This window comes from Pongo abelii, chromosome 20 (genome assembly GCF_028885655.2).
Source record: "Pongo abelii isolate AG06213 chromosome 20, NHGRI_mPonAbe1-v2.0_pri, whole genome shotgun sequence".
NCBI classification, from domain to species: Eukaryota; Metazoa; Chordata; class Mammalia; order Primates; family Hominidae; genus Pongo; species Pongo abelii.
In genome coordinates, this window is record NC_072005.2 from 61,062,999 (window position 1) to 61,082,335 (window position 19,337).

The following is a 19,337-nucleotide window of genomic DNA, read 5'->3' on the forward strand; positions in this document are numbered from 1 at the left end:
TTCCAGCCTCACCCAGAGCCCTGACCCCTCCCTGCCTGGAAGGACGTGGGGTTCCTCTTCTGTCCCACACAGAGGTGGGAACCTCCTCCTCCCTAATGATGCTCGGTGGTCCCAGACACCTGTGGCCACTCAGCATTGAACTCTGCTCATTGAAGGGGATGCGTCTCAATGTGAGGAACTGTTCTTCCTCTTTCCGTGCCTGTAGCTGTGGTGATCTGCATATTTCAGACGCATCACAAGGAGAATTTCATGGTATTTGGAGCTAATGTGGGCTCTTGAGTGGGGGCATCAGTCATCCTCCTCGACTGTGGAGTCCAACACCAGGATCCTCTCCCGTCCCCACCCTCCTGTCTGAACTGGTCTGGAAATTCACCATGGCTGAGCCTCCCATGTCCTGGGTACCACTGACCCCACAGCCACTGTGATGAGTGGGGCTCATGACAACAGGCTCAGAGGTGACATTCATGTCCAAAGTCACATAAACCCGGGATGATAATCAGGAATTAAATACAAATCAGCTCCCCTCCCCCAGAATCAGATTACAGATCTAACACATTGTTCTGAAAACCCTGAACATGGACGGAGGTACCGAGGGAAGGCCACGGACACAAGGGGCACTGAGGAGGCGGGACCGACTCAGAGGCTCATTCCCAGAGTGGGGGTGGGTGATGTTGCAACAAAGAAAAAAGGGGAAGTACAGGAGAGGGACTGTTTGGTAGGAAGGAAACACACACTCTCGAAACAGAATATGTTTTATTCTATTTATTCCCTGCATTTCCCCTTTTGAGACAGGGTCTCACTCTGTCACCAAGGCTGGAATGCCAAGGGGTGATCATAGCTCCCTGCAGCCTCCGCCTCCCAGGCCCAAGTGATCCTCCCACCTCAGCCTCCTGAGTAGCTGGGACTAGAGATGTGAGCTGCCATGCCTGGCTAATTTTTTGCTTTTTTTATACAGACAAGGTCTTGCTATGTGGCCCAGGGTAATCTGAAGCTCCTGGCCTCAAGCCCACCTCCCGCCTCGGCCTCCTGAGATGCTGGGATTCCAGGCATGAACCACCACGATAGACCCTGCATTTCTCCTCTGTGCTCACTGCCACACGCAGCTCAGCCTGGGCTGCACAGCCAGGTGTCAGGTGCGTCTCTGCTGATCTGAGTCTGCCTGCAGCATGGACCTGTGTCTTCCCTGAAGCATCTCCAGGGCTGGAGAGACGACCGCCATGGTAAGGACCCCACAACGCTGAGCTGATGGACGGGCCGAAGGAGGGAGGGAGACCCCATGGGGAGGCTCTGAGAAGGAAGGAGTAGCCTCTGCTCACCCTCATCTGGAAGGGCAGATGCAGGAAGGCACCAGTTCTATTTGCTGCTACATCCCAGGTCTCAAGGAGATGAGGATAAACCAGACAGACAGCGGCTGGGGGGTAGGAAAGACCCCACTTATGTCTGAAATGTCTGCAGAGGGCCTGGTGCCTGCCCCCACCTCAGCCCTAAAGGTATGAGAGCCAGGCTCCTGGGGAGGGCAGTTCCACTTCCTGTGTGGTTGCAGATGACAAAACCCCATGACAAGAAGGACCTAGCTTCCGATTGTCCACACCCTGTGTGTCTCTCTGTCCTGCCAGCACCAAGAGCTCATCCATCCGCAGAGCAGGGCAGTGGGAGGAGACGCCATGACACCCATCCTCACAGTCCTGATCTGTCTCGGTGAGATTTGAAGAGGGAGGGGAGCTTCTAACCTAGGAGGGACCTCACCTCACAGCCAAACTCTGGTCCCTAAGGAGACCCCAGGGGCTCAGAAAGATCCCAGGGAGAGGAGGACCTGCTCAGGCTTCAGGGGGCAAATCCCTCACAGGGAACTCTCTTCCAGGGCTGAGTCTGGGCCCCAGGATCCACGCGCAGGCAGGTGAGTCTGTCCCCAGCTGTCCCAGGTCCTTTCTCCTTACTGGGGACAAGGGGCCACCCCCGTGCAGCTGGGGATGGGGAATAGAAGTTCTGGGCTGACTAATGGGGGCGTCTGGAGGGTCCTGGGCTGAGAGCTGAGATCTGTTGGGTGGGAAATGACTTAGAATCCGACCTCTGATTTCCTTCCAGGGATCCTCCCCAAGCCCACCCTCTGGGCTGAGCCAGGCTCTGTGATTACCCAGGGGAGTCCCGTGACCCTCAGGTGTCAGGGGAGCCTTCAGGCTGAGGAGTACCATCTGTATAGGGAAAACAAATCAGCATCCTGGGTTAGATGGATACAAGAGCCTGGGAAGAATGGCCAGTTCCCCATCCCATCCATCAACTTGGAACACGCAGGACGGTATCGCTGTCAGTACTACAGCCACAATCACTCATCAGAGTACAGCGACCCCCTGGAGCTGGTGATGACAGGTGAGAGGACACTCAGGAGTCCCAGCCCCAGGCTCTGCCCTCAGGAAGGGGGTCGGCTCTCAGGGGCATCTCTGCTCTCACAGCCCAGCCCTGGGGATGATGTGGGAGGTGGGAACCCCATTTAACACGGTACCTCCTTCTCTCCTAGGAGCCTATAGCAAACCCACCCTCTCAGCCCTGCCCAGACCTGTGGTGACCTCAGAAGGGAATGTGACCCTCCAGTGTGGCTCACAGGTGGCATTTGACGGCTTCATTCTGTGTAAGGAAGGAGAAGATGAACACCCACAACGACTGAACTCCCATTCCCATGCCCGTGGGTGGTCCTGGGCCGTCTTCTTCGTGGGCCCTGTGAGCCCGAGTCGCAGGTGGTCATACAGGTGCTATGGTTATGACTCACGCTCTCCCTATGTGTGGTCTTTACCCAGTGATCTCCTGGAGCTCCTGGTCCCAGGTGAGAAATTCACAGCATTGCCTGGAGTTTCCCTGAGTCTCTAGGCAGGTGGGGAGGAGCCGCGTCTCAGGGCAGCTCCAGGTGGGATGATGTTGGGGTGAGAGGGCTCAGGGCTCCTGGGGCCAGAGACACAGGAAGATCAGCAGTGGTGAGGCCCCGGGGGAGAGGGAGGGTTTGTGGGGAAGCCTGAGGGTCGGCTCCTGGAAACAATGACCACCTTTTCCCAGGTGTTTCTAAGAAGCCATCACTCTCAGTGCAGCCGGGTCCTGTCGTGGCCCCTGGGGAGAGCCTGACCCTCCAGTGTGGCTCTGATGTCGGCTATGACAGATTTGTTCTGTATAAAGAGGGAGAACGTGACTTCCTTCAGAGCCCTGGCCCACAGCCACAGGCTGGGCTCTCCCAGGCCAACTTCACCCTGGGCCCTGTGAGCCACTCCCACGGGGGCCAGTACAGATGTTACGGTGCACACAACCTCTCCTCCGAGTGGTCGGCCCCCAGTGACCCCCTGGACATCCTGATCGCAGGTGAGGAGCCCAGCGGGTTCAGTCAGGGACCCAGGCTCTGCACAGGCCCTGCCGGGGGAGCCCAGGCAGTGATGGCCGGGATGAGGGGTGGGGTCCCAAGAGAGGGAGAGACAGACAGAGACAGGGGATGGTTGGGAGGGGAGACTCAGAGAAAACAGAGACAGAGAGACTGAGGGTCCCAGAGAAAGGCCTGGGGAGGTCTCAGGTCAGAACAAGGTGGGGCAGCCCCTCACCCATCTTTCTTCTCTCTAGGACAGATCTATGACAGAGTCTCCCTCTTGGTGCAGCCGGGCCCCACAGTGGCCTCAGGAGAGAACGTGACCCTGCTGTGTCAGTCACAGGAATGGATGCACACTTTCCTTCTGACCAAGGAGGGGGCAGCCCATCCCCTGCTGCGTCTGCGATCACAGCACCAAGCTCAGCAGAACCAGGCTGAATTCCCCATGGGTCCTGCGACCTCAGCCCACGCGGGGACCTACAGATGCTACAGCTCACTCAGCTCCAACCCGTACCTGCTGTCTCTCCCCAGTGACCCCCTGGAGCTCGTGGTCTCAGGTGAGGGCCCTGACCCTGTCCTCTCTGAGCTCAAAGGCTCAGCTCAGGCCCTGCCCCCAGCAGAGCTCTGGGACAATAATGAATGAGGGGAGTGAAGGGGGAGGGTCCGCAGGGGAGGGTCCAGCCCATGAGAGGGTGGAAATAGGCAGGGACCTCCCACCCCTGGCTCCCACTCCTGAAGTCTCAGTAAAGAGCAGGGAGGGTTGGGAGGAGACGGGGGCGGTGAACCTCTGAGATGCGATTAGATTGAGGATGGAAGACGGAAACCCCACCCGCTCCCCTCCTGATGTCTCCACCTCAGAATCAGAGCCTCTGGGGGTCCCAACCCCTAAGTCCTGACCCTATGGGTGACAAAAACATCCGCTCCCAGCTCAAGAGAATTTTCTAGACTCATCTCAATGCTACCTCCAATATTCAGGGTCTGATTTCCAGGGCAGCAGAGGGGAGGGTGGACAGTAAGGGTGTGGTCTGCGTAGCTTCCTGGGGCTCCAGGGATGGGGCAGGTGTTCCCTCCGTGGTGTTCAGATGGGAGGGAGGTGTCTGAGGTTCAGCATTGACGAGTGGAGCAGCGGGGTCTTTCCCCCTCCCTCAGCAGGATTCCCAGGAGCCGTCACCTCTCATGGGGGAGCCAGGGACAGGGGACATCACAGGCAGGTGCTTGGTCTAGGAGTCAGGTGGGAGGAGCCCGGGGAGGTGGGGCTGGGTCTGTGATGGCTCAGCCTCTCCTTGGGAGGTGGAACTCCTGAAAAAGACCGTTCCCCTTGCACCCTGGACTCTCCATCTGAATAAGGGGGAGCTGCCTGGATGTGACTGCCCCAAAGCCCCTTCATTTCTGACCTTCTGGGGCATCTGGGATGTGGCTTATCCTAGACCTGCTCCCATCTACAGCCCTCTCTGGCCCTCTCCTAATTCTCCCAATAACTGAGACTTGTAAGAATTAAAAAACCAATGGAGATGGGGGCAGGTGCATGCAGTTTTACACATCCCTCCTGGAATCTCAGCTTAGTAAGACAAAGACAATATTTTGGAAAAAACAAAAGTTTACAAAACCCCGCTGGTTGAGAGTCTTCCCTCACTCATGTACAAGAGAAAATTTCTCCAATTTTCTACCAAAATCAACACCTGGCACAGCTCTGCAGGACCCCCAGCCCCTGACCTTTTCCTGCAGGATGTGTGATGAGTAGAGGAAGGAGAACAGGCTGGGTGGGGAGGATTTGGGGTCCAGGCCTGACTTGGGCACCAGGAAGATGCTGGGGCTGATGGAGGAGGAAGAGAGGCAGGCAAGATGGAGAGAGGACAGATGGACAGTCTATTGGCAGTTCTCATTTCTCGTTTCCAAGAGCCCCTGAGTATGAGCCCTTCACCCACACCTGCGGGGTCCCTGGGCCATCTCAAGACAAGAGAGGAGGCTGCTCGGGCCTCGGTGGGATCTGACTGTGGTGAGGCTGGAGTCCACCCCAGACATGCTCCTTTAGAGAGAAGCACCTCAGCTGTGGGTGCCACTCACATGGCCCCTCCTGTGCTCACCTGGAGGCCTCTGTGCTCAGGGCACCCCTGAGAATAAGGAGGGGCCTTGCACCTGCTCCCTGGGTGAGTTAGGGAATTATTCACGGCGCGTCTCGTGTGTCACTCATGTCTCCTCTGCGTTTTCTGTATGCACTTGTCCATTGTTACTTTTTTTCTAAAACTTCTAAAACTGTATTTGAATATATGAATTTATAATATAAGAATTTAAAATTGTATGCATTTATTATTTAAAAAGCCTTAATTATACTCCCCTTTGAGTCTTGATTTAATTTATACATTCAATGTAGAAACAAATTTCTCATTAATATCAAGTCTTCCTCCTTTACACATTAAAAATGAAGATTTTCTTAATGAATTTAAAACATGTTTTGAAATTTTACTCCTAAGAATATTGTATGCTCATTTTAACTTAAAGAATTAGTCAACATCTTTAACAATTGATAAGTGAGGTATTTCATTTCTTTGTATATATATTTTATTATTACAGTTTAAGTTCTAGGGTACATGTGCACAACGTGCAGGTTTGTTACGTAGGTATAGAAGTGCCATGTTGGTTTGCTGCACCCATCAACTCGTCATTTACATTAAGTATTTCTTCTAATGCTATCCTTCTCCCAGTCCCCCACCCCCAGACTGGCCCCGGTGTGTGATGTTCCCCGCCCTGTGTCCATGTGTTCTTATTGTTCAACTCCCATTATGAGTGAGAACATGTGGTGTTTGGTTTTCTGTTCTTGTGACAGTTTGCTTAGAATGATGGTTTCCGGGTTCATCTATGTCCCTGCAAAGGACATGAACTCATCATTTTTTATGGCTGCATAGTATTCCATGGTGTATATGTGCCACATTTTCTTAATCCAGTCCACTGATGGACATTTGGGTTGGTTCCAAGTCTTTGCTATTGTGAATAGTGCCACAATAAACATATGTGTGCATGTGTCTTTATTGTAGAATGATTTATAACCCTTTGGGTATATGCCCAGTAATGGGATTGCTGGTTCAAATGGTATTTCTAGTTGTAGATTCTTGAGGAATCACCACACTGTCTTCCACAATGGTTGAACTAATTTACACTCCCACCAACAGTGTAAAAGCTTTCCTATTTCTCCACATCCTCTCCAGCATCTGTAGTTTCCTGACTTTTAATGATCGCCATTCTAACTGGCGTGAGATGGTATCTCACTGCTGTTTTGATTTGCATTTCTCTGATGACCAGTGATGATGAGCATTTTTGCATGTGTCTGTTGCCTGCATAGATGTCTTCTCTTGAGAAGTGTCTGTTCATATCCTTTGCCCACTTTTTGATGGTTTTTTTTTTTTTGTAAATGTGTTTAAGTTCTTTGTAGATTCTGGATATTAGCCCTTTGTCAGACAGGTAGATTGCAAAAATTTTCTCCCATTCTGTAGGTTGCCTGTTCACTCTGATGATAGTTTATTTTGCTGTGCAGAAGCTCTTTAGTTTAATTAGATCCCATTTGTCTATTTTGGCTTTTGTTGCCATTGCTTGTGGTGTTTTAGTCATGAAATCTTTACCCATGCCTATGTCCTGAATGGTATTGCCTAGGTTTTCTTCTAGGGTTTTTATGGTGTTAGGTCTTACATTTAAGTCTTTAATCCATCTTGAGTTAATTATTGTATAGGGTGTAAGGAAGGGATCCAGTTTCAGTTTTCTACATGTGGCTAGCCAGTTTTTCTAGCACCATTTATTAAATAGGGAATTCTTTCCCCATTTCTTGTTTTTGTCAAATTTGTCAAAGTTCAGATGGTTGTAGATGTGTGGTTTTATTTTTGAGGGCTCTGTTCTGTTCCATTGGTCTATGCATCTGTTTTGGTACCAGTACCGTGCTGCTTTGGTTACTGTAGCCTTGAAGGGTAGTTTGAAGTCAGGTAGCGTGATGCCTCCAGCTTTGTTCTTTTTGCTTAGGATTGTCTTGGCAATGAGGGCTGTTTTTTGGTTCCATATGAACTTTAAAGTAGTTTTTTCCAATTATGTGAAGAAAGTCAGTGGTAGCTTGATGAGGATAGCATTGAATCTATAAATTCTTTTGGGCAGTGTGGCCATTTTCACAATATTGATTCTTCCTATCCATGAGCATGGAATGTTCTTCCATTTGTCTGTGTTCTCTTTTAATTCATTGAGCAGTGGTTTGTAGTTCTCCTTGAAGAGGTCCTTCACATCCTTTGTAAGTTGGATTCGTAGGTATTTTATTCTCTTTGTAGTAATTGCAAATGGGAGTTCACTCATGACTTGGCTCTCTGTTTATCTATTATTGGTGTATAGGAATGCTTGTAATTTTTGCACATTGATTTTGTATCCTGAGACTTTGCTGAAGTTGCTTATCAGCTTAAGGAGATTTTGGGCTGAGTCAATGGGGTTTTCTAAATATACAATCATGTCATCTGCAAACAGAGATAATTTGACTTTCTCTTTTCCTAATTGAATACACTTTATTTCTTTCTCTTGCCTGATTGCCCCAGCCAGAACTTCCAACACTATGTTGAATAGGAGTGGTGAGAGAGGAAATTCTTGTCTTGTGCCGGTTTTCAAAGGGAATGCTTCTTTGCCCATTCAGTATGATATTGGCTGTGGGTTTGCTATAAATAGCTCTTATTATCTTGAGATATGTTCCATCAGTACCGAGTTTATTGAGAGTTTTTAGCATGAAGGGCTGTTGAATTTTGTCAAAGGCCCTTTCTGCATCTATTAAGATAATCATGTGGTTTTTGTCATTGGTTCTGTTTATGTGATGGATTACATTTAGTGATTTGCATATGTTGAACCAGCCTTGCATCCCAGGGATGAAGCCGACTTGGTCATGGTGGATAAACTTTTTGATGTGCTGCTGGATTTGGTTTGCCAGTATTTTATTGAGGATTTTTGCATCAATGATCATCAGGGATATTGACCTAAAATTCTCTTTTTTTTGTTGTGTCTCTACGAGGCTTTGGTATCAGGATGATGCTAGCCTCATAAAATGAGTTAGGGAGGATTCTCTCTTTTTCTATTGATTGGAGTAGTTTCAGAGGGAGGGAGTGGTACCAGCTCCTCTTTGTACCTCTGGTAGAATTCGGCTGCAAATCCTTCTGGTCCTGGACTTTTTTTGGTTGGTAGGCTATTAATTATTGCCTTAATTTCAGAACCTGTTATTGGTTTATTCAGAGATTCAGCTTCTTTCTGGTTTAGTCTTGGGAGGGTGTATGTGTCCAGGAATTTATCCATTTCTTCTAGATTTTCTAGTTTATTTGCGTAGAGGTGTTTACAGTATTCTCTGATGGTAGTTTGTATTTCTGTGGAATCGGTGGTGATATCCCCTTTATCATTTTTTATTGCATCTATTTGATTCTTCTGTCTTTTCTTGTTTATTAATCTTGCTAGTAGTCTATCAATTTTGTTGATCTTTTCAAAAAACCAGCTCCAGGATTCATTGATTTTTTTTTTTTGAAAGGCTTTTTGTGTGTCTATCTCCTTCAGTTCTGCTCTGATCTTAGTTATGTCTTGCCTTCTGCTAGATTTTGAATTTGTTTGCTCTTGCTTCTCTAGTTCTTTTAATTGTGATGTTAGGGTGTCGATTTTAGATCTTTCCTGCTTTCTCTTTTGGGCATTTAGTGCTATAAATTTCCCTCTACACACTGCTTTAAATGTGTCCCAAAGATTCTGTTATGTTGTGTCTTTGTTCTCATTGGTTCCAAAGAACATCTTTATTTCTGCCTTCATTTCATTATTTACCCTGTAGTCATTCAGGAACAGGTTGGTCAGTTTCCATGTAGTTGTGTGGTTTTGAGTGAGTTTATTAATCCTGAGTTGTAATTTGATTGCACTGTGGTGTGAGAGACAGTTTGTTGTGATTTCTGTTCTTTTACATTTGCTGAGGAGTGGTTTACTACCAATTATGTGGTCAATTTTGGAATAAGTGCAAAGTGATGCTGAGAAGAATGTGTATTCTGTTGATTTGGGGTGTAGAGTTCAGTAGATGTCTATTAGGTGTCCTTGGTTCAGAGCTGAGTTCAAGTCCTGGATATCCTTGTTAACCTTATGTGTCGTTGATCTAATATTGACAGAGGGGTGTTAAAGTCTCCTATTATTATTGTGTGGGAGTCTAAGTCTTTTTGTAGGTATCTAAGGACTTGGTTTGTGAATCTGGGTGCTCCCGTATTTGGTGCATATATATTTAGGATAGTTAGCTCTTCTTGTTGAATTGATCCCTTTACCATAATGTAATGGCCTTCTTTGTCTCTTTTGATCTTTTTTGGTTTAAAGTCTGTTTTATCAGAGACTAGGATTACAACTCCCGCTTTTTTTTTTTTTTTTTTTTTGCTTTCCATTTGCTTGGGAGATCTTCCTCCATACCTTTATTTTGAGCCTATGTGTGTCTCTGCACATGAGATGGGTCTCCTGAATATGGCACACTGATGGGTCTTGATTCTTTATCCAATTTGCTGGTCTGTGTCTTTTAATTGGGGCATTTAACCCATTTACATTTAAGGTTAATACTGTTATGTTTGAGTTTGATCATGTCATTATGATGTTAGCTGGTTATTTTGTCCATTAACTGATGCAGTTTCTTCATAGTGTCAATGGTCTTTACCATTTGGCATGTTTTTGCAGTGGCTGGTACTGATTGTTCCTTTCCATGTTTAGTGCTTCCTTCAGGAGCTCTTTTAAGGCAGGCCTGGTGGGGACAAAATCTCTCAGCATTTGCTTGTCTGTAAAGGATTTTATTTCTCCTTCACTGATGAAGCTTAGTTTGGCTTGATATGAGAGTCTGGGTTGAAAATTATTTTCTTTAAAAATGTTGAATATTGGCCTCCACTCTCTTCTGGCTTGTAGAGTTTCTGCTGAGAGATCCACTGTTAGTCTGATGGGCTTTTCTTTTTGGGTAACCTGACCTTTCTCTCTGGCTGCCCTTAATCTTTTTTCCTTCATTCCAACCTTGGTGAATCTGATAACTATGTGTCTTCGGGTTGCTCTTCTCAAGGAGTATCTTTGTGGTGTTCTCTGTATTTCCTGAATTTGAATATTGGCCTGCCTTGGCAGGTTAGGGAAGTTCTCCTGGATAATATTCTGAAGAGTGTTTTCTAACTTGATTCCATTCTCCTCATCACTTTCTGGTGCACCAGTCAAACACAAATTTGGTCTTTTCACATAGTCCCGTATTTCTTGGAGGCTTTGTTCATTTCTTTTCACTCTTTTTTCTCTAATCTTGTCTTCTTGCTCTATTTCATTAATTTGATCTTCAATCACTGATATCCTTTCTTCCACTTGATCGAATTGGCTATTGAAGCTTGTGCATGCATCACGAAGTTCTTGTGCCATGGTTTTCAGCTCCATCAGGTCATTTAAGGTCTTCTCTGCACTGTTTATTCTAGTTAGCCATTCATCTAACCTTTTTTCAAGGTTTTTTATCTTCCCTGAGATGGGTTAGAACATGCTTCTTTAGCTTGAAGAAGTTTGTTATTACCGACCTTCTGAAGCCTACTTCTGTCAACTTGTCAAACTCATTCTTCACCCAGTCTTGTTCCTTTGCTGGTGAGGAGCTGTGATCCTTTGAAGGAGAAGAGGCACTCTGATTTTGGAATTTTCAGGTTTTCTTCTCTGGTTTCTCCCCATCTTTGTGGTTTTATCTACCTTTGGTCTTTGATGTTGGTGACCTAGAGATGGGGTTTTGGTGTGGATGTCCTTTTTGTTGATGTTGATGCTATTCCTTTCTGTTTGTTAGTTTTCTTTCTAAGAGTCAGACCCCTCAGCAGCAGATCTGTTGGAGTTTGCTCAAGGTCCAGTCCAGCCAGACCTTATTTGCCTGGGTATCACCAGCAGAGGCTGCAGAACAGCAAATATTGCTGCCTGATCCTTCCTCTTGAAGCTTCATCCCAGAGGGGCACCCACCTGTTTGAGATGTATGTCGGCCCCTACTGGGAGGTGTTTCCCAGTCACGCTACAGGGGAGTCAGGGACCCACTTGAGGATGCAGTCTGTCCATTGTTGGAGCTCGAATACCATGCTGAGAGAACCACTGCTCTCTTCAGGGCTGTCAGACAGGGATGTTTAAGTCTGCAGAAGCTGTCTGCTGTCTTTAGTTCCACTATGCCCTGCCCCCAGAGGTGGAATCCATAGAGTTAGTAGGCCTTGCTGAGCTGTGGTGGGCTCCACCCAGTTCGTGCTTCCAGGCCTCTTTGTTTACACTGTGAGCTACTCAAGCCTCAGCAATGGTGGACGCCCCTCCGTCCGTCCAGCTGCAGCATCGCAGGTCAATCTCAGACTGCTGCACTAGTAGTGAGCAAGGCTCTGTGGATGTGAGACCTGCTGAGCCAGGTACGGGAGGGTATCTCCTGGTCTGCCAGTTGCTAAGACTGTGGGAATAGTGCAGTATTTGGTCAGGAGTGTACGGTTTCTCTGGATACAGTCTGTCATGGCTTCCCTTGGCTAGGAAAGGGAAATCCTCCAACCCCTTGTGCTTCCCAGGTGAGGCGACACCCCATCCTGCTTCAGCTCGCCCTCTGTGGGCTGCAGCCACTGTCCAACCAGTCCCAATGAGATAAACCAGGTACCTTGGTTGGAAATGCAGAAATCACTCATCATATGTGTCAATCTCGCTGGGAGCTGCAGATCTCGCTGGGAGCTGCATTCCTATTTGACCATCTTGGAAGCGACACCTATTTTTTTTTAAAGAAGAGATAGGTATCCATGAGAAAGTGATTGGCTTCATTACGTTCTTTCTATTTGTTATTCACCCACTAGAGAGTGGCTCCTGTCTAATTACTCTTCAATGATCTCCTTTAATTTCTGGTACAATTTTAGAAACCATAATACATGGAAATTTTATTTCTTTATTTCTAAATTACATGCCAATATTTCTCAAATATAAACATGTATATAACTACATAATAAATACATATCTGAAGTTTTACATATATACACAGGTTCTGTACATTACACCTGATGTGTGTGGAGGTATATCTAAATACATTTTATATGTATTCATCCATATGCTTCATATATTTGACATGACAGGTCTTTACAGGTTTGTTATTGGTCTTCTCATCTAGATTCACACTTGCTAGAGCAGAAGTATTCATTTATGAACCTCGGATAGCACCAGCATTTAGCATATGCATATTTGTGTGTGTGTGTGGGTGTGTGTGCACCTGTATCGCATTCTAGAGGTTACTGCCTGTATGAGGAATTAGTTACCTAAGGATTAAACAGAAGATGAAACCCCAGGTGAAGTGGTTGAGGGCATGAAGGGGAGGCACACCCAGACTTTCACCCCTTTGTTCTCCTGGAATTCAAGAGCCCCTGAGGTCCAACCCCTCCTCCATGGAGCTGGGTCCTCAGCTGATGGATCCGTGAAACTCTTATCTCTGGGGAGCATTGGTTTCTGTGGTCCTGCACCTGCTCCTTGCAGCCTGTTAGGGCTCAGAGAGGACACAGAGAGCACACAAGGTCCCAGGCTGCACAGATAGCACACAAGGTCTTGGTTATTTCTGTATTGGGGACCACTTACCATATCCATGCTGAGCTCCTGGGGTGCAGGAAAACTCCAAAATCACTCAGGAGCCAAGTTTGGATTTGTAGAACACAGGAAGTCTGAAATAATTCAGTGAGGAGACTGGAGGGAACCCTGCTACAGCAGAGGAAGGGTTTATTGAGGAACTCCATAAAACTCATGTCAAGAGACACAGGAGAAAAGAAGAATGCAGAGCCCAGGAGTGAGGCTGGGCTCAGGCCTCTTCTCCACTGTTTTGATTCTCAGAAGCAGCCAAGACCTTCAGCCCATCACAAAACAAGACAGACTCCATGACTAGTGAGTGAGGAGATGCTCTCAGTTATGGGGCTGGCACAGAGGGTCAGGTCCTGTGAAGGGGAGGTGAGTGGCCTTGGTGGACATCCAAGGGTCCCAGGGTGATTCTGATCTGCCCTAACCTCTGTGACCTCTTTGTCCAGCATCCCTAGGCCAACAGCCCCAGGATTACACAGTGGAGAATCTCATCCGCATGGGCGTGGCTGGCTTGGTCCTGGTGGTCCTCGGGATTCTGCTATTTGAGGCTCAGCACAGCCAGAGAAGCCTCCAAGATGCAGCCGGGAGGTGAACAGCAGAGAGGACAAAGAACCCTTCAGCGTGGTGGAGCCCCAGGGACAGATCTGATGATTCCAGGAGGCTCTGGAGGACAATCTAGTACATTATCTGGACTGTCTGCTGGTCATTTCTAGAGACAGGAATCAATATTTGAGTGCAGGGAAACTGTCTGGGGTGATTCCTAGAAGATCATTAAAAAGTGATACTTTTTTTATCTGTGAATGTTGACTTCCCTTGACTGGATCCTCTTTTTTTCCCATCCCCAGACCTGAGGCTCCATCCCACATGGCAGTGTTGGGTCCACACCTCTGCACACCTGCGTGCTCTGGTCCACAGCATGTGACACAGTCTTCCTCATTCCTCATTGTCACACTCCTTGATGTCCCTTACTGAGTCCCTATCTCTTCAGTTCAGAGATCCAAACCTGAACCACCAACTAAATCAATGACAGGAGACCAGATTCCAACCAGGTAAAGATAAATCCACCCTGATGCCCTGACAGCCTCTCTGCACCCTGCGAACCCTTCACTCTTTCTCAGATGCTATCCGTGTAATTTCTCCTGAAATATCACCACTTGGAATCATCACACTGGCATTTCAAGTGACACCACAGCTATGCTGATTCTGAAAAAGACCTCTTTAAAATGCTGTAATTAGTGGTATCTTGCAGTTTCTGTGACATAATTTTTTTTTCATGGCCCAAATCAAGGTGCCAATGGGTTCTCACTGAATGCAGGGTTGGGAAGCAAGGGACAGAACTGTCTTCACTAATGAGCACCAGGGACCTGTGGCACATCCCACTGAGAGCTCACGCATATACCTACAGTCCTTTCTATTTCAGAGGCAATGATCACTTCTACTTTAGTGCTATGGCACAGGTCAAATGAAATTCTGACACTGTTATCCTCGCATATCCACAAAAGACAAACATATTAATATCTGATGTGAGAGATAACACGGCTCACCTAAAAATCCAAGTACATGCCGGGTGCAGTGTCTCACGCCTGTAATCCCAGCACTTTGGGAGGCCGAGGCGGGCAGATCATGAGGTCAGGAGGTCGAGACCATCCTGGCTAACATGGTGAAACCCCATCTCTACTAAATATACAAAAAAAATTGGCCGGGCATGGTGGTGGGCGCCTGTAGTCCCAGCTACTCAGGAGGCTGAGGCAGGAGAATGGCATGAACCTGGGAGGCGGAGCTTGCAATGAGCCGAGATTGCGACACTGCCCTCCAGCCTGGGCGACAGAGCAAGACTCCGTCTCAAAAAAAAAAATAAATAAATAAATAAATCCAAGTACAACATAAGAAAAATGTTAATAGAACTATGCAGGTTCGAGGAAAGAATTTTTTTGAGCTGGAGTTTCGCTCTGTTGCCCAGGCTGGAGTGCAATGGCACAATCTCGGCTCACTGTAACCTCTACTTCCCGGGTTCAAGTGATTCTCCTGCCTCTGCCTCCTGAGTAACTGGACTACAGGTGTGCACCACCATTCCCGGCTATTTTTTGTATTTTTAGTAGAGACGGGGGGTCTCACCATGTTAGTGAGGCTGGTCTTGAACTCCTGACCTCAGGTTATCCATCCGCCTCGGCCTCCCAAAGTGCTGGGATTACAGGTGTAAGTCACTGCGTTCGGCCGATGGAAGAATTCTTAAGTGATTCGTCCTACTTTCTGCTGATCCAGGCACTGCTTGGCTTGGGGCAGCATCGTGCCAATTTCTGCCTCCATCTTCTCAATGCTTACATCTACCTGGGTGCCTCTGTCTTCACACCCATTCTTCTGTGTGTGTCTCTTCTCTCCTTCAGATTATGATATCACTCACATCAGATTAGGATCCATTCTAATTCGTTGTGATCTCTTGATCATGACTTAAATGCATTTGCAAAGACTCTATTTCCAACTATGTTCACATTTATAGCTAATGGGGCTATAAATTTCAACACGTATATTAGGATTTCAACACGTATATTAGGGGGAACAAGTCAATTTATAACAGTGTCTACAAGAAAAGTACGCCTAGAAATACATTTAACCAACTACAAAAATTAGGTGGGCGTGGTGGTGCACGCCTGTAATCCCAGCTACTTGGGAGGCTGAGACAGGAGAATCACTTCAACCCAGGACACAGAGGTTGCAGTGAGCTGAGATCTTGCCATTGCACTCCAGCCTGGGCAACAGAGTGAGACTCTGTCTCAAAAAAAGAGAAATACATTTAACCAAAGAGATGCAATATGTATACATTAACAATTTTAAAATACTGCTCAAAGAAATAACAAAAGACCTAAATGAGGAAAAAGTCATCCCAGTATCATAAATCAAAAGGCTTAAAATTAGTTCTCTCCCTCTAGAGAACCTAGACTAATACGTTCACCCCCTCGCCTTGTTCGGAGGCTCTCCTGGCTCTCAGCTTTTCTCCTCTGTGCTTTGCATGTCCCTGTGATTCTCTGGTGAGCCCCATCATGCGTCTTAGAAGATCCACTTAGAATTTCGGTATTTACTCACCATTTTGATTCCTCTTAACAAGAGAGGCACACGCCAGCTGTTCCCATTCATCCAACCTGAACCTGAGCCCCTGATCATTTTTTCCACCACTTTTTAGTTCTGGGAAACCCAGTCCCAATGTGCTTGTCATTCATTTGAGAATAATTTTCATTTTCTCCAGGAGTTTTAAAATTACTTTGTATCCACTCTAGGTATCATTTGCTCTATCATAGTTAAGACATTAATGTTATTTATAAATTTGTGCACATTAAACTCATGATCTTTCATTTCTATAAAAATGTCAATTATTTTCTTTGCAAGTATTTACCGACTAACATACTCCTTATTTCCTTCATTCTCAAAGTGTGACACATAGAGATATATCTGTTCCCTCTTCTCACTGTATTACTTGTGTGCATTAATTATCTTTTCTATTTTTTTATTTCTAGTTTTTCTCCGATGACTAATGAAAAATTTAATAAATATTCTACTCCAATACGATGTTTATCATTTCAGCAGTGTCTGGTTCTTGATGAAAGTATTTCTAAATATGTTAATGTAATTTACTATTTTTCACATCACAATAGCTTCCTAATTCCTTTCTATAATTGCCTGTTTTTTCTCTAAGGGACTCTTTGATTTTTATTCCTCTGGGGTGGGTTTTTCTCCCACACACCTGATCTTCCATACAGGGTTTCTCCCAGGGCTGACTCAGGAAGGAAAACTGATGAGGGGCATCTTTGTAGCCCCTCCTGCCCTGTGGTGTCCATGCTCCCAAGCTTAGAATCAGCTCTGTGTTATGCCCAGCATGGTGGAGGCCATGAGACCCTCACATTCAAGTGCCAGAGATGCCCGGTCCAGCAGTGATAAAGTGAGACTGTGTCATGCACACCCTTTGTTCTGAGAGAAAGACAAAGTGCCATGACTGCTCTGTGGGCTGGACAGATGCCTGTTTTCACCTGCAGGCTTGAACTCAAGCTGAGGTCTTGAGCATTCCCAGGTACTGATAAAGCACCTTAGATTGTTTCTAGAAAACACTGAAAAATTAACCCTTTTGTTAATAATGTAGAAACAAGCCCTGCCCTGAACCAAACTCCTGAAATGCTCAGGTTAAACTTTGTAACTCAATCCCTTCACTGCAGATACTCAGTAGGAAATTCACATGTGCAAGGATGAAATGACTTTGGTCAAAGTCAGATCCCACAGGGCCAGGAAGGCCTGAAGGAGAGGAGGCCATGCTTCCAGCTCTCAGATAAGAACTTTTTCTAAGGCCTTTTAAAAAAACCCCGCAAGAAACTCTTCCATGTCTTTCACCCCTCTCCTGCTTTGACAAGGTTTATTACTAGATATTCTTTAGGATGTCAGGAATGCAGATAAGATGCTCTCGAGAGAACACTTGCCCAGCAACGGCATCTCTTTCAATGGACTGACAGCAACTCTGGCTTTGAACCTCTGGAACCAGGGAACTCTGTTTCTAAGCAGCTCTGCCAGCCTCTCACTTGTTGCTGATAAGAACTTCCTTTACCTCTCTATGTACAGAGAGCTCTCTCTACGATGTTTTTCCTCTACTCTCACACCACAACAATCATCAACACAGGAGACTTGTAGGATAAGATGTGTGGGATTGTTTCCCAGACACAGTAGCGAACAGCAGCTGGGTGTCCTCTAAGTCAGCTCTGATGCTGTCTACCCAGACACCGTCCCAGATCCCATAGATTGAAGGCCCATTCCCCAAGACTGCCCCCACACACCATTCCCAAGTCCAGACCTCCAGAACTTCTGACTGACTGGCTTTAAGTTGGGGATCCCATGACCACTACTTTGGGTTTGATTAATTTGCTGTAGCAGCTCATAGAACTCAGGGAGACACTGTCGTTTACTGGTTGAATACAAAGCACACTGCAGAGGACACAGATGAAGAGACTCATACGAGGAGGCATGGGGGAAGGGATAGGAGCATCTATGCCTTCCCTGGGCACCATCCTCCAGGAACCTCCACATGCTCAGCCATCCAGAAGCCCATGAAACCCAGTCCTCTTGGGCTTTTATGGAGCTTCATGACATCAGCATTTCCTCCGACAAGGAACAGGCTGAGACCGTCTTCTGGGAGGGTCTTAAGAGCCACCATCAGAAAGGCAGGGACATTCGAGTCTTGCCTTGGGCAGGTAAAGGAAGGGCAGGAGGAGGTCAGAGGCCTCCCCTGAGGCCCAGCACAGCCAACACTCTAACAAAAGACTGTAACCAGTGTTATGGAGTTATGAGCCAGGAACCGAGGGTGAAAACCAGTGTGTATCACAACATCACACTTCCCTCTCCGGACACACTGTGTCTTGCCATGCCATGCACTCCAGATTGTAATCTTTGCTTCTCATTCCCAAATACATGCAAAATCCAGGTGACTCTGGAGCAACGCAGCCTTGAATTCCCTGGGTCTCTTGTATGCACACTTTCTTCAACCAAACGGGGATCGTAACTATGGCATTTGTGGGATGCAAATCCTGTGTATACGAATGGCAGACTTTCCCTATACATGGTCCAGTGGAGCCAGCTTCAGGGCTGGAGTACGGGCGGGTTTTGTGACATGTGGGCCATGGACTGGAGCCAGTTCCCTTGTACACCAAGGAACAACTGTACTTAGAGATAATTTTCTCTAGATTTTTGTTTTGTTTTGTTTTGTTATTTTAGGTTAAAGCATTGGATAGAACATCCAGTGTTGTCTTGTCTACCTCCAGGACGTGCTGCAGGGCCCACTCTATGGAAGTCCCTCTAACAAATGCTCTATGAACACCCTGGTGTTTAGGGCTTCTTTCTTTGGAATCCCAGCAGCTCTATCACTGGACGGTTTGGTGCACTACTTTGATGGAATTCCTCTGGGCTGCTTGGGGTCCACTCCAGCCTCAGGTGTAGCTGGAGGACACAGCCTCCCACCTTGGTCTGGAGCCGTGAGGCCGTCACTGTCATTGCAGACCCCGAGGTTCCTCTCCCACCTCCATTCAGTGGTGGAAAACTCCATTCTAATGACCCCTTGAAGGTCCCGGGACCCTCTGGCCTCTGTTCTTTCTTGTGGATCCACCTACACTTGGGAACTTCCACACCTCTTTTTCTGCTCATGACATTGATGCTCTGGGTATTTCAGAAATGCTTCATGTACATTTCTCCATTAGGGTCAGATGTGACATCTTGAGTGGACACATCAATCATCTACACAGACTGGGGGGGTCCAACATCAAGATCCTTTCACATCCCAAACACCTCAGGTCTTACCCTGGTCTGGAAATCAAGCACAAATGAGCCCCTCCCAATGTCCAAGGCACCACTGACCCAACACCACTGTGACGAGTGGGATTCATGACAACAATCT

At 46.9% G+C, this 19,337-nt stretch overlaps 1 protein-coding gene across 3 annotated transcripts; it reads left to right on the forward strand.

Moving 5' to 3' along the window:
* The first annotated feature begins 1,482 nt into the window (after positions 1 to 1,482).
* On the forward strand, positions 1,483 to 16,472 carry LILRA2 (leukocyte immunoglobulin like receptor A2). 3 transcript variants are annotated; one of them, XM_009233104.4, is made up of 7 exons: positions 1,483 to 1,698; positions 1,862 to 1,897; positions 2,086 to 2,367; positions 2,516 to 2,818; positions 3,046 to 3,342; positions 3,595 to 3,897; positions 13,363 to 16,472. In XM_009233104.4, the coding sequence occupies exons 1-7, from the start codon at positions 1,665 to 1,667 to the stop codon at positions 13,506 to 13,508; spliced, it is 1,401 nt and encodes a 466-aa protein (XP_009231379.1). In that variant the 5' UTR covers positions 1,483 to 1,664; the 3' UTR covers positions 13,509 to 16,472. The 3 variants fall into 3 exon arrangements, with proteins under 3 accessions (XP_009231379.1, XP_024093563.1, XP_009231380.1); XM_024237795.3 differs by lacking the exon at positions 13,363 to 16,472 and adding an exon at positions 5,238 to 5,455 and having other exon boundaries at positions 1,564 to 1,698; XM_009233105.3 differs by lacking the exon at positions 1,862 to 1,897 and having other exon boundaries at positions 1,564 to 1,698; positions 13,363 to 13,717.
* Positions 16,473 to 19,337: the final 2,865 nt, after the last annotated feature.

Bases quoted from the DNA above. Each gene is read 5' to 3' on its own strand.
- LILRA2 (XM_024237795.3), top strand. From the start codon at position 1,665: ATGACACCCATCCTCACAGTCCTGATCTGTCTCG. The intron at 1,898-2,085 runs GTGAGTCTGTCC...ATTTCCTTCCAG, and splicing joins CAGGATCCACGCGCAGGCAG to GGATCCTCCCCAAGCCCACC. The intron at 3,898-5,237 runs GTGAGGGCCCTG...CTCGTTTCCAAG, and splicing joins CCTGGAGCTCGTGGTCTCAG to AGCCCCTGAGTATGAGCCCT.